This window comes from the organism of the source record quoted next, unplaced genomic scaffold (genome assembly GCF_019419815.1).
Source record: "Pyrus x bretschneideri cultivar Hongxiangsu unplaced genomic scaffold, Pyrus_bretschneideri_v1 Contig9, whole genome shotgun sequence".
NCBI lineage: Eukaryota > Viridiplantae > Streptophyta > Magnoliopsida > Rosales > Rosaceae > Pyrus > Pyrus x bretschneideri.
In genome coordinates this window covers 4,788,734-4,803,561 of record NW_025999831.1, presented here as the reverse complement: position 1 = coordinate 4,803,561, position 14,828 = coordinate 4,788,734, and the positions used below count along the sequence as shown (strand labels likewise).

At 35.7% G+C, this 14,828-nt stretch overlaps 2 protein-coding genes across 3 annotated transcripts; both read left to right on the top strand.

The window, feature by feature from the left end:
- The first annotated feature begins 459 nt into the window (after positions 1-459).
- On the top strand, positions 460-1,987 carry LOC103936942 (ras-related protein RABA4d-like). Its single transcript, XM_048576698.1, has 2 exons — positions 460-820; positions 1,543-1,987. The coding sequence occupies exons 1-2, from the start codon at positions 486-488 to the stop codon at positions 1,985-1,987; spliced, it is 780 nt and encodes a 259-aa protein (XP_048432655.1). The 5' UTR covers positions 460-485.
- Positions 1,988-4,318: 2,331 nt separating this feature from the next.
- On the top strand, positions 4,319-6,996 carry LOC103936941 (protein POLYCHOME-like). Of its 2 annotated transcripts, XM_048576557.1 has the most exons (4): positions 4,319-4,441; positions 4,641-4,722; positions 4,909-5,299; positions 6,107-6,996. In XM_048576557.1, exons 3-4 carry the CDS (start codon positions 4,922-4,924, stop codon positions 6,488-6,490), a joined length of 762 nt encoding a protein of 253 aa, XP_048432514.1. In that variant the 5' UTR covers positions 4,319-4,441; positions 4,641-4,722; positions 4,909-4,921; the 3' UTR covers positions 6,491-6,996. The 2 variants fall into 2 exon arrangements, with proteins under 2 accessions (XP_048432514.1, XP_009345103.2); XM_009346828.3 differs by lacking the exon at positions 4,641-4,722 and having other exon boundaries at positions 4,323-4,441.
- Positions 6,997-14,828: the final 7,832 nt, after the last annotated feature.

The window sequence follows — 14,828 nt, the reverse complement described above, 5'->3', positions numbered from 1 at the left end:
CGATCTGTTATCCAATTCAATAGATACCAAGGGTGATCATAGTTTTGAGATGTTTCACTAGTAGAACTTACTACATAGGTTGCCAAACTTGCAATTTGTAGAGCACGGACTGTATAGTCTCCCGCTTTACCAAAAAGCCACTCCAAGAATCTATGTTGACAGCAAAAAGTCTCCCGAACTAAGGATCGGGATCCCACCATGTGTACCAAAACTATTGTACCAGCAAGTACACCAAAAAAACTGTTTTCGCAGTGAACTTGAAAAACCGTTAATGGGACCCGCACTAGCCGAAGGTTTCCCCGCCTCTAACTCCTCTTTCCCTCTCTTTCTCCAACAGACTCCTCTTCCTCTCAAACCCTAATTTTACCACAATTCCCATTCTCTCCCCCTCTCTTTCTCTAATTTCCCGAACCCTACCCCAACCCCGGCCGCTGCAGGCAGCACAAGCTTTTAATCTTCTAGTCGATCTAATAAAATGTACCCACATGATTGATCTGAAAAATTTACCATCATTATTTCATGTAATTTTGGTATTTTATGTTCCAGATTGTGGGGTTGAGAATCAATCGGCTTGGGGTCCGGTCGTGGCCAGGATGTCGAATTTATACGGAGATTACAATCAGAAGATTGATTATGTGTTCAAAGTCGTGTTGATTGGAGATTCGGCGGTGGGGAAAACACAGCTGCTCGCGCGGTTTGCTAGGAATGAATTCAGTGTGGACTCAAAAGCCACTATCGGGGTTGAGTTTCAGACGAAAACCCTTGTTCTCGATCACAAGACCGTCAAGGCGCAGATTTGGGACACAGCTGGCCAAGAAAGGTTCGACATTGCATGCCTTAATGATCATTTTTTTTGTTACAATCACACGATCTTATTTACCTTATATTTTACTTTAGATGATGATGATGGTGATGATGATGAAAAAACTGTTATGTGATTATTGTTTATAGATCATAATGTATGCATGCTTGTTAAATGGATGGTAACAATTCAGGAATATAATAAGGATCCAATAGTGTTTGTTTTCGGATTTTCTGTTCAATTGTAACCTTAAATTTTCTTAAACAAAATTACGATTGACCAAGAAAATACGGTGTTCAATGATCACAGATTTGTAAAGATTTGATCTAATGCCTGGTATGAAAAATAGGAATGATCTCACTGGGTTATATATCGTTGTTTGCTTATCTAGGATCGATTTGTTGTTACGATCAGGTGTGACTGGATTTCGAGGTGGAAACATATTTATTGCTTATCTCCTATGAAGGAAGATAAATGACATCTAGCAAATGAATATGAACATACCTTATGATTCAGTGAAAGTTACGGAATTCTTGATGGCTGAAGCTGCTTTGGCAATGAAAGGGATAAGAACTTGAAAAATAAATAAAACTTAGACGCTTTTGTTTTTCGGTTTCTTTGATACTGTGCTGATTTCCAATATTTGAAAGCATAGTTTGTGTTTATATATTTCCGTGGGATTTCGATTTTGCTTGCAATGTCATAGACTCCTAAACTCATCCGCTTTAGTCTCTCTTCAGGTACAGAGCAGTCACGAGCGCATACTACCGGGGAGCAGTAGGAGCAATGTTGGTTTATGACATGACTAAGCGTCAATCGTTTGATCACATGGCACGGTGGTTGGAGGAATTGAGGGGGCATGCTGATAAGAACATCGTTATAATGCTCATTGGCAACAAATGTGACTTGGGGAGTCTTCGAGCAGTGCCAATTGAGGATGCACAGGAGTTTGCTCAAAGAGAAAACCTATTTTTTATGGAAACATCTGCTCTTGAGGCCACCAACGTGGAAACCGCATTTTTGATGATCTTAATGGAGATATACCGGATAATGAGCAAGAAGCCGCTTGCTGCTGGTGACCTAAACAGTGGAGATTCAGGGCTACTAAAAGGAACAACAATTATTGTTCCCGGCCCAGATGGGGATGGTGCTAGGAAGGGTGGCTGCTGCTTCTCCTCCACCTAATTTCATTGAACTTCACTTTCTCTTTGCAATTTATTTTCGGGGAAATATGTTTCATTCGGGCTCCTCCGTCCATTTCATCAATGCATATACTTTGGAGGAGAAGAGATTGTAGTTTATATATGGCAGTGTTTGATTGTATTGAACAGATGAGGTACCTACAAGCCTAATTTACAGAAAAAAAAAAAAAAGCCTCCAATTGTATCTGGAATTGGAAAGCTGTTTCTTCTATTTAGAATATAGGAGTTTTTGTACACAATTTCTCAGAATTAAAGTTTCATTTGTATTTTGGTCGCTTTCAAGGGCAGAACTCGAGTATTTACGTTTTATATTTTCTGTTTTCATGCATTTCCATATGCTGCAGTTCTTAATTAACTGTGTGCTTGAAGCATAGTACATGATACGACATCATTGAAACATGCCTTGCACTTGAAGCTACTGTTATCACTACAGAAGACTAATTAACAGCATTGACAGTTTGCAACGCAACCAAAATCATCGGCCTACGTCAATTCGAATTCTTGGTGTGTCTTGGTGGTTTCCTCAACTCAGTAGAGAGTTCATATACATATGAAAATCGTCTACGTAAATTGTGAGTGAAATACTGAACAAAATCATGATCGTAAAGTAACTATATATAGAGTTACGGATAATGGTATTCCTCGTAACAAATACAGAATCAATCAGAAAGATGAGTACCAAAATACGGATAAAGGACGATGATCTTGAGTACCAAAGTCAGAAATTGGGCAAGAACGAGGGCTCCCCCTTGTGCCCTGAAGCAAAAACAATTAGAACGATGAGTACCAACGGTGAGGTTTCAGAGCCTTAGAAATATAGTTAAAATTGCAATGAGTTTGTAACAATTTTCGAATTACTTTCCAATGTATAACGAATTATTACGAATAGTGAATAGAGATTTTTCAAAATGTGCTAAATTTTTTGTTCCTTAGTTAAAACCTAAATTTTTTGGGTTAAAAATTATAAGTTTTAACCCAGCAAATTAATGACCCAAAAGTAAACCTTCCTTCCTAAAGCTATGAAATGAAGGAAGAAAACAACGGTGATCTACAAAATCTCAAAAGGAAAGGTGCTGAGTTGGAATTCCATTCTAACTAAGGATTCTTGTGGTTCCGGAGCCTTGGCTTTCTCCGGCGCATACTACCTTAGTTGCGCTTAAAAGGCCAGTTTGGCTTCCTCTCTGGCGGCCAACTTAGCAATTTTTAGTCCGGTCTTGTCACTCACTTTATACTCATTAGCCCTCTTTGTTTTCTGTGATTTTCTCATGTTACAACTTTCGTACCAATTCAGTTGATGCCAATGGGTTTGAGTCAATGATTGGAAAACTTCTTGATTCGCGCTCAAAGACGTAAAATAGTTACTTGGAAACTCTTTGAAGCAAATGCGCACCCGAAGCTAAAGATGGGATTGAAAGTTGCCATACGAGGCGAATGAGCTGTTTTCAACAAATTATTATATGGGTGCATGGTGAAGCAAAGCAGCTTGAGCCCAAAAAGCTCTAACCTCTACATATCGCCCACTTCCTTAACTTGCTCAGCGACCAATCTTATAACTAGAAGCCTCTTTTTTCCGATCCAGTTCCTCCACCACCGCGAACCCCAGTTAGATTCAGGCATGACACACTTTTTAGTTATTCGGAGAAAATTTGAGTTCCAACAAAATAAGTTACGATGATAAAAGATTGGAATCACACATCAATTACAAGTGACATGTGTGTGCCCCCTGTTGTTGAAGTCTCTTGCGGGTATTGTTTGATCTCTGGTTGTGACTCCTTCTACGTGGAACATGTTGCTTAGTCTCCACATCGCAAGAAGAGGTTCCGTTCAGTTAGAAAGATATCGGGTGTGAATCTATAGGTTTATCTATTTTGTATATATATAGTATCTTACTTAACAAAGAAACCTATCATTCCATGCTGCACATTTCATTCCCAGCGAGCAAGCAAGAACAAAAGAAAGGGCGCAACAGCTGACTGGACATCTAGGGGTAAAAGCACTGTTTCGATGTGGGTTACGAGAGCAGTACCAAATTGAGGCAAACTTTGAATACTAGATATGACTTCAAAATAACAGAGGTCAAGGTCAGCTAGTTAAAGGCCACTTCTAGCCCATGGAATAAAGCCCAAAGTTTTGTTCAAGGGTTAGAGATGGTCTTAACACAATTTGAACTTTCAACATATTTGGACATTTGGGGCAAAATACAAAAAACGAAAAACTGAATTTTTTTTCTAACACGTGCGAAAGTTTTCAAACACGTGTGAAAATTTTGGGGATTTTGTTTGTAGGTTTATATTACCGCCCATTTTTCCAGTTTGAAATTTGCCATTCGCTCTCTCTCTCAGGGCCAAATCTTCTCCTTCTTCTTCAACTTTCATATCAGAGACCTCCCACTCTACGCTCCCAAACGCAACCTCCCGAAACCCTAGTTTACATCCAGGTAAAATCACTGGTTTCTTCTCTCTGAACGATTATTACCCTGTAATCGCACATCTGGGTTGCTATTAGATTTGTCATTTCTGACAAGAATGTCATCTGGGTTAGGTTAATTTCGTGTTTTCTTGAGACGATTGCCCTTGATTTTCCGAGAAAATGGAATATTTTCTAGGAAAGTGAGAGCTCTTATATTCTTTGTGCAGATTTTAATCACACTACTGGTGGAAATATCCTCAGGAACTTTTTACTTTTTCTTATGGATTTTCTGGGAAAAGAAGACCTGTGATAAAAATTTATGGATTGTGATACAAGTGTTTCCTGGGTCGGGGGATTTTGCGTTTTCTTGCGATGCTTTTCTTTTATTTTCCCGAGAAAATGTTCAGTTTTCTGGGAAAGTGAGAGTTCCCGTCTTCTTTCTTTTTGAACTTCATGTGAAAATTCTGGATCTAAGTTTCCACTTTGCCGTTTCAGTTGAATCGTGAAAATGCCTGAAGCGAGAGATCGATTGTCAAGACCAGTTGACCTGGCCGCAGCCTATGCTCAGAGGCTGGCCGGCAACCGGAGAGTCTATATTGATCCGCCAGAGCAGACTATTCTAGCCCTTTCTCCTCCGGTGAGACGACCAACAGGGTTGGGGATTGGGACTACCGGAATTGTTGGTGGTGGAGGGCTCCCAAGGAGCAGTTTGAGGACTCCCATAACCGTGACTGGGCGTGGTCGGATCCCATTTAGGTTGTCAACGGTGGACAGAGAGAACACGCCCAGCGGGAGTTCTCACCGGAGAGGGGGCCGAGCTAGTAACAGCGTGTTGCCTTATTGGTACCCAAGATCCCCTCTCCAGGATATCACTGCTGTGGTTAGGGTATGCTCACTTTCTTAACCCTTTGTTATGCATTGAGAATATATTGACTTAAAGTTGTTTTCTATTGGCCTTAATAGGATTCTCATTTGATCTGCTACCTGAGGGAATTTGTGTACTTGTTATATAATATGCAAATAATTAAATTATGAATCTGGTTTTCCCCTTTGAACGTTGCTCAATCAAAATCTCCAAATCTTACATCTTTTCATCTTTATGTTTTGGTCTTCATGGTTTATGATTAACTTCTTCCAAATGTTTGAGTAAATCTGATTGTCTATTGGCCTGGGCTTGATTCTAAATCTATAGCAATTGATGAGTATCTGTTTGTTGCAGTAAGAAGTTGAACATATAGCAATTGATGAATGTTATTGGTATCTCTTTGCATACTTCAATTGTTTCATTTTCCTTGATTTTGTTCAAATTTTTAAACCTCATTTGATAACCCTGATAGTTTTTCCCGTCTCGTGTCTCTTTCCTTGTTTACATTTGATATGAATTGTAACTTTTATGATTTTCTGTTGATTGTAAAAGAGCTGTGGTTCTTGGTCTTTGAATGCTGCTCAATTATAATCTTCAGACTTTTGTATACTGTTGCCTCTGTTTCCCATGTTTTTATTTGCAACTTCAAATTATTTGAGTAGTGGCGGTTATAAACTGGAATATTTAGCTCAGGATTCTGCCTCTGAGTCCGTCGTGGAATTGTTAATGATATTCATTGATGTTCTTGAATAGTCTCTTAATTGTTTTGAATCTTTAGCATATAATTAATAGGTGGTTGACATGTGTAATTTGTATACTTTTGATTAGGCTATTGAAAGGAGAAGAGCTCGCTTGGTTGAGAGCGATGGCGAAAACACTGAGGGTCAAGTTCCACAAGACCAGAATGCCCTTGGTCAGTCTCTTCCAGTGTCAGGTGCTCAATTTGATCATGGAGTACCTATGACTCCGTATTCAGCTGTTCGGACCAAGCGCTGTCTGCCCCCTTCTGTTGGTAAAGTTCAACAAATTTTAAGGGATGTCAGTAATCAGCCATCTGAAGGAGAATTTCTTACACCACAGAAGAAACTAATGAACTCAATTGACATGGTGGAGAAAGTGGTCAGGAAAGAACTTGAGAGGCTGAAGAGAACGCCTAGCGCAAAGAAGGCTGAGAGGGAGCAAAAAGTCCGAACTCTGATGTCAATGCGCTGATCTGTTTTGATGAAGGAACATTACCAACATAGGACATAGGAGTTTGGACAAGGACCCAAGCAGGTGAAGATGTATCGGCTTCTTGTGATACCTACATCATGAGATATATCACCTTCTAGTGATACCTTTCTCACCCTCAGTGTGACCTCTATCATCTTCCGTTGATATTGCTTATCATCTACTGATGACACATAACATTCTATCATCTTCTGGTGGTAACTTTACACTGACTGAGCACCGTCATTTTTTAGTTTGAAGCTTCATGTCTCGCTGAAGGTATAGTAAGTGTTGAGTTATCACTCTGAAAACTCATTTTTCAGACAGTACAGTAGAATGTGTGTCTAGTTGCCATCATTCTTTGATGGTTTTAGCTTTAGATATATTGTAGGAGCTGACGGATAAAGAGGCCATAGCACTACCCTTTTTGTATCGTATGTGATAATTTCTCGTGTCCGACCCTTTACTTTTCATGTATGATGATTGATATGAAAAAGCTTTGGTCTTTATATTGCTGTTTAATTCTCTAATGCTTCTGGAATCTGATGTTCATATGAGTGTGTGATGCAGATGACTTGTTGCTTGTTGGAAGCAGTCTTATCGGACGCTTCTGATTGCTAATTCCCTTGGACTTGTTATGCCAATTGTCTCTAATTGCTGGTAAGTGAAACATTCACAATATTGTTGGATTGTATGGAAATACAAGAAATTGACAGGGTCGATTAAATTGGACGCCGTCTTACATCTTTAATATAGCCGAGTGGAAAAAGGGAAACATTGGAGCTGAGATTGTTCGATCCAAATAGCGTGTTAGCAATGGAATAATGCGAGGAGAGTGTAAGTTTGCCGTTTGCAAATTGCAATTCATGTGATTGCAGAAACCAAACAGCAAGAATTCAGATGGAAAGTATTGTGGTATGGAGATTCACCATTAAGAAACGATAAGATCCAGACCAAAGGAAGAACGAATAGTAGTAGTAGTAGTAGTAGTAAGAGAGTGAATTTTATAAGAAAATAAGACTCAGTCTCGTGACAATTTTATAGGCTTTGAATATGAATTTTATGTTAATAAGTTTTTCTTCCGCAATTAAAATACTTGAATCACATCTCTCAATTTATTTCAGAATAAACCATCGATTTTAAATATTAAGTTCCCAGATTACTTTTACGAGAAAATAAGACCATAAGCTGGAGTTCGAATTCATACCCATAAATTAGACAGATTTATTATAATTATCTAATCGTGTTGTCCTTGTACCGAACAAGAAATATTGATTCAGAAAATGACAAGTATTGAATATTCAGTTCCATGATAAAGACTAAAACCAAGCCCAAATATATAAAAATATGTCACGTGTTTTGTCCCATAACCCCAATCCGATGGACTAAAGTTAACTTCATACCACCTATGAAAGTGCAGAAAAAAAAAAAAAAACTAATGAAAAAGATTTGAAAACTTTGAGTTTTAACGATAAGGACAAAATAAAGGGTAAAGTGAATAATACACTTTTTAGTGTAAAAATGTAATTTTTTGTTAAAATGAACAGTATCAGGAGTTTTTCATTAAAATTCTCAAAGAAAAACTTCATATACCACCTGCAAAAAGGAATTTTGTAAATGACAGGTTTGAAACTACTCTTTAATCTAAATATGTTGTTATATAAAAAGAAAAACATGTAAAAACGAAAAAATTAGCTAAATGATAAAAAACTAAGTCATGATTGTTAAACTAATTAGACGCTCTTATCGAGCCCATTCTATCCAGCTTCATGGACTCAGGTATACGAGTAATCGTCGGTACTCCTAACCTGCTAGCTGTTTGCAGTACCATTTTATGGTTCTTCCTATTATCTTCTCATTCGACTTGGCTTCTTATATATTCAACAAAATTCATTAAAACCAAATATGCTACCACTTGGCATACCGTTCTGGCATTGCTTCCACATCCTTCTGGCCCCAAATTTACCTAACAATTTCCTTATTAGCATTAATTAAATTACATGCTAATTGGGTGCATAAAAAAAAAATCACACTTCTAGTTGGTAGATACATAAAATAGAGGAAATTTTCATTTCTAACCCTAGAAAAAATGATTATGTAATCCATAATTAAGAATGATTTTCATTTATGGAAAAAGCATTTAAGATACATGTATTAAATTTTTTAAAAATCGTACACCCATGGAGTGATGCAAGAATTGTACTTTGAAAAAACCGTTGGTCGTTATCAACCGTTACTCAAATAATGTAAAAGAAGACTATGTTGAAGTTGTTGCTAACCATGCTAGTTGACATCTCCTACCTCCATTCTTTTATTCCTTTTTAAACTTAACAAATTCCGATATGATTTGCAAAATAACCTAATATATTCACGTCAGCACTCGAAAAGATTAATCATGGAGCAAAGGTTCTTCCACCGTCAGTCACCAGTTTAATTTCCTTAACGAAAAGATTACATAGTTTTGAGAGCTTATATATATATGTGTGTGCGCGCGCGCGCGTGTGTACATATATATGATCTTGTAGTACTGACTTTTACGGATCCTTTGTATCATTAAGTCTCTTGAAATATCTGGGATTATAATGTTATGATTTCAGATTTTTGTTCTATAGGGGTCATGTTCTTGTATTAAATTTTGTATTTGCCCGTTTCATGAATGAAATATATGGTATCTTCATTTAAAAAAAAAAAAGAGATTACATAGATTAATTGTGTACTCTGTATAATAGTGTTGCTTTTTGTTCTTTTTATTTACTTCTATCAGAATAATATCATTGAAAGGCAAAGCAGCTGGGAAATACAAAACTTGACAGTATATATATTCAACTAATATACAGAATTACTTGTTGATTAGAACCAAGTAAAAGGTAATGTTAAGCTACATGTAGTAATACAGAAAGCATGAGTTATGCTTGATTCAAAATTCTGGTCTCTTGCTTCATTTCTTTTGTTTGCATGATTGCATCCTTTCATTTCCCTTATGATTAGACGATTCGGAACATTGGAAGGTCACCTGGTATAAAATCATTAAAATTGTCAAATAGTAAATATGTTGTTCTGATTTATTTATCAAACAACACAAGAATATTAGAGAAAAATAATAAATAAAGAAATGAAAAAGAACTTGTGCATGGATGGTGATATATGAAACCTTGTTTACATGCTCATCTTGATCAGCAGTATTTTTGTGCTCTCATACAAGTCATCTTAGGGTTGAAGGGAGGTGATGAGCTTTCGAATTTTTGGAACGCACTCCGTCGTTCCGATTGATGATCTCTGAGCTTTGATATATCGTTCTTGAGGATTTATATGCTATATATATATATATATATGATAAAAAAAAAGACCATCTAATTAAGCACACTAGAATTGAGTACGTAGCGATTAAGTAACCAAAAGTTTACACCCCTCAAGCACAAAGCAATAAACATTAGGATTAAGAAAACTAGAAAGCACCAAAAATACCAGATGGAGAGAAGAGAAAGAGAGTGTACTTTCTGAGAGAGACATCATACTTTGTTTTGGTAAGTCATGGATCCGATAAACTCTTAGTAGATTTTAAACCAACGAGTATTTCTTTACTCTCCTTCTAGTTACAAATCTAAAAGTAATGGGGATATTTCTTCCATCTTATAATGCACTTTTTATTCTCTTGCAGTATGAAATTGAAAAGGTGGTAATTATATTGAGGACGATACCATTGGCACTCTAGAAAAGACGACCTACTACAGGATAGCTAGGGTTTTTATGAAGTTTGCAACAATATTGTAGTATTAGCTAGGTCTCCAGATCCCTTTCATCCTAATCCTCTCATCTAGGCCCTTGAAATTTGATCCAATGGCTAAAAACATGGGCTTACTTTAAAAGTTATAATAACTTTAACGGTTCAGATTTTTTGATGAGGAGAATTAGATGGAAGGGATCCGGACCCTTTCCCCAATTTATAACGTTTGGAAAGGTACCCTTGTGTGAATGTGTGGGCATATACCATCTTAATTAGCATTGTCCACATCCTATTCACCGACAAATTTACCTAACGTTTTCCCATACAAAGCTAGATTTGGATGGGATATAAGTGATAAGTACACACATTGCATGAATTATTGACAGAAAAATAGTTATGTTATTTCTATAACGATAATTTTGTTTTCTAGGAAAGAAAAATATAATTACCATCTATGACCTCTCTTTTTATTTTCTTCGGTTAATAACAGGCTAAATGCTCAACAAAAAAAAAAAAAAAGGTAAAACATCACAAGTTCTAGTAATCTCACCAAGGTCTGCCACTACGAGATGTCGACAATAGTATATATTGTAATTAGTAATATTATGTAATTTCCATAGAAATGATTTTCTTTTATGGAAAACGCCTTTAGGCGTATGAATTTTTTCAAGAAAGGTTTGTACACGCATAGAGTAACGCAAGTTTTGTACTGTCAAAAACCGTTAGTCGTTATTGACCGTAATTGACTAAAACGATCAATGATTTTTTTTGAATAATTAGTACTCTTCTTTTCCCTTTATAAGTAAAGTTGAATACGATTTAAATTAAAAGATTATTGACGAATCCATAAGTTAATATATCTCCTTTCGAAACTCATTGTTAGAAATAACGAAATAATTTTCCAAATTGAGTATGGCGTATTCACCACCTAATTCAACTCTATATGGAAATTGTTAGGTAAAATATGCCATTCAGTGGATATGGACAATGCTAGTATCGTATGCCAACACAAATGGCACTCAACACCATGTTATAAATACGGACCCAATTCTTGTCATCCGTCATAGACGCCATAGCTGCATTCTTTAGTATTTCTTGTCCTCCATGATTTTCTTGTTATTCTCCTTGCTCCTGCAATAGTGTCATCTTGCAAATTCTCTCATTTTCTAAAATTCCAATTCACTTTTTTTCCCCATGGATTTTATACTATAGGGGACTACAGTGAGTTAGAAAATAATGGAGGAAAAAACCTTCATTCTTCAGTTTCCTACACAATCTAGCTAGTTCTTTAGTTGATAGTAATTAGGTATGCTAGTTTTGATTTTTGTGGTATGTGCTTCAACATCCTGAGTATCTGGATGAAGGGATTTTAGCCATGATACAACGTAAAGAAGAGTTCACGTGAGGGGAGGGTTTGATTACTAGGTAGGGTGGATTGATAAATTTTGGTCTTTGTTTTATTATATCTTGTTCTTAACGGTATACTAGCGTAGAAAAGACATTTCACATTTAAGTTTTGAGTTAGTTGCAGAGATACAGAACATGAAATTCAATAAAATTCCCTTTTTGATTTTTCTCTTTTACCTAGTTAACTGGATTCGGTATTATTGTGAATATGATCTTCTACATTAATTGTCATTGATTTCCTTATGTTTGTATGTTTTATGTGTCACATGCACTAGTTGGTCAATGGATCCTTTGAGGGGAATAGTTGTTATGTTATCAATTGGTAGCACGCTTAGTGTGCATGTTTCAAAAAATCAAAATTCTGTTTCATTTGAATATTGCTACGGCATGGGATTTGATAATGTGATGACCGATATGTACATGATTGTTCATGTTTTTGGATATAAGATTGTTAATTTTGATGGATAACCCGAATACGAGTATTTGGTTTCTCATCTTCATGAGTTGGGAACAAGCTCTTGGAAGGAGATTGAATTAGTTCCTTCTCGTAAAGTAACCGATATGAATGTATTTGTATATTGAGACATGTATTGGTTAGCTATTTGGTCTAGAAGAGTTCGAGAAAATTTTTATCTTCCATGTAAGCTTATTGAATTTCGACTTCAAGAATAAGAAGTGTTGTGGGACAAGCACTCGATATGGGAATGTTCCACAAAACTTCTCTTTCTTGAAGTTGAAAGTCAATATGCTTATATGGAAGATAATATTTTCTCAAACTCTTCTTGAGTAAATAGTTAACCAATGCATGTCTCCATATGCAGATACTTCTTATGAGTTTACAAGGAGGAACTGATTCTCTCTCCTTTCATGAGCTTGTTCCCAACACATGAAGATGAGAAACCAAATACTTGTACTCGGTTATCCATCCAAAGAACAATCTTATATCCAAAAACACGAACAATCTTATATATAATAGTCACATTATCAAATCCCACGCCGTACCAATATTCAAATGAAACAGGATTTAGATTTGCCGAAACATGGACGCCAATCGTGCTATCAGTTGGAAGCATAACAACTTCTCCCTTCAAATGATTTATTGGTCAACTTCTGCATGTGACACATAAAACATTGAAGGATCAGAAAACTAATGACAATTAAAGTAGGAGATCATATTCACAATAAAACCCAAATCCAGTAAGCTAGGTAAAAGAAAGGAAATTTGATTGAAATCCTGGCCTGTTCTGTATCTCTACAACTCAAAACTTAAATACGAATTGTGCCTTTTCTATGCTATTGTATAATTACCGTTAAAAACTAGATGTAACTGAAACTAAGACCAAAATTTACAAGTCACCCAATCTAGTAATCAAACCCTCCCCTCACGCGACCTCTTCTTTTACATCTTATCATGGCTAAAACACCCTCGTCCAGATACCCAGGATGTTGAAACACAAACTAGAAAAATCAAAATCAATTAACTATCAGCTAAAGAACTAGCTATGATTGTGAAGATATTCAAGCTGAGCTAAACAAAATCACAAAAACATATTTCTGTCATTTGTGTGCCAATTCGCAGTAAAAGGGTTCTCCCAGAATGCGAATCTCCTCGTACTTCTTCTCCTTCGATGGAATGAGTCTCCATTTTATGCAATTGGTGCACTGCACAGTGAAAGCCCCAATGCCAAAACCCTAGTTGGATGATTGAATAAAAATGATGCACGGGTGATCAAATGGGTGTGGTTGCATTCCCGACATAACGATTAATATTCAATGTTCAAGAGTGTAGAGATACAAAAGAAATATGAGTTTTTAATTTTTTATTTTTTTTAACAAACGATATTATCTACGGGAAGGGGGTGGGCTTAGTCTCACAATGAACTAACAATAATATGGTTCAAATTCACATTTGGCAAGAATTGAACCTAAGACCTCTCACTTATAAGTGAAGAGGAATATCACTGTGGGCTTAGCCTCACAATGAACTAACAATAATATGGTTCAAATTCGCATTTGGCGAAAATTGAACCTAAGACCTCTCACTTATAAGTGAAGAGGAATATCACTAGGAAAGAAACACATTGCCACTTAATACCAAAGGCGAATTTGAACTATATTCTTACTAGCCCACTGTGAGACTAAGCCTATCTCGTTTGTTCCAAAAAAAAAAAAAAAAAAAAAAAAAACACATTGCAATGGATTTTGGACTAATACTTGTTCTTGGACTAGAAAACCTAAGAATGGAGGGTTGTCTTCAATTATTTTCTCACTCACTTTCATTCCCCTATAGTAGGAAAAAGTGAAGAAAACAGAATTTGCAAGATAACACCATTGCAGGAAAAATCCTAAAGAATGTGATTGTGATTTCTATGAAGGATGACAAGAATTATAGTGTTGGGTCTGTATCATAACATGGTGTTGATTGCCCTTTCTGTCGGCATACAATACTAGCATAATCCACATCCACTGAAGGACATATATTTTACATAATAATTTCCCATATAGAGTTGAATTAGGTGGTCAATACACCCTGCTAATTTTGGAAAATAATATAGTTATTCCTCGCAATGAATTTTCGAAAGGAAATTAACTTTTGAGTTCATCAATCTTCTTTTAGTGTTGTGTTCAACTTCGCTTATAAAGGGAAAATAGTGAAATTTTATTTGATCCCTAGTTTTCTTCTATCATTCATTGAGTAAGACCTTATCAATTTTTAGATTTTGATCAAAGTCCTTAGCATTAATTTATTAATGAACTACATGTCAGTTACATATTTTTTTTAAAATAAAAATTAGTTGATTTAGGTTTTTAATACTCACACCCTTATTAAACTCCTAATTAATATTTAATTCAAAACATTTCCAAAATATAAAAAATAAAATTAGAATAAATTTGTACCCATTATTTTTTACAAGAAATTTTCAAATTTTTAATCTTATATGTACCTATTCATATAAATTTTTCAATTTTTTCTAATTAAGTATACCAATTTGTTATATGTCAAATATACCCTTTTTCAAATATAAAAAGTACCCATTTTTTTTATATAAAATTCATTCAATCTTTTTTCTAATCCATTTTTTAAACTTATATGGGTAAATTCTATTTCGTTAATTTGAGAATGTATCCATGTTAAGGTTAATAGAATAAATTTAATAATGTTATGAAGCCTAATATCCTTTTTGTTTTGGTTTTTGTTTTTGATAAATG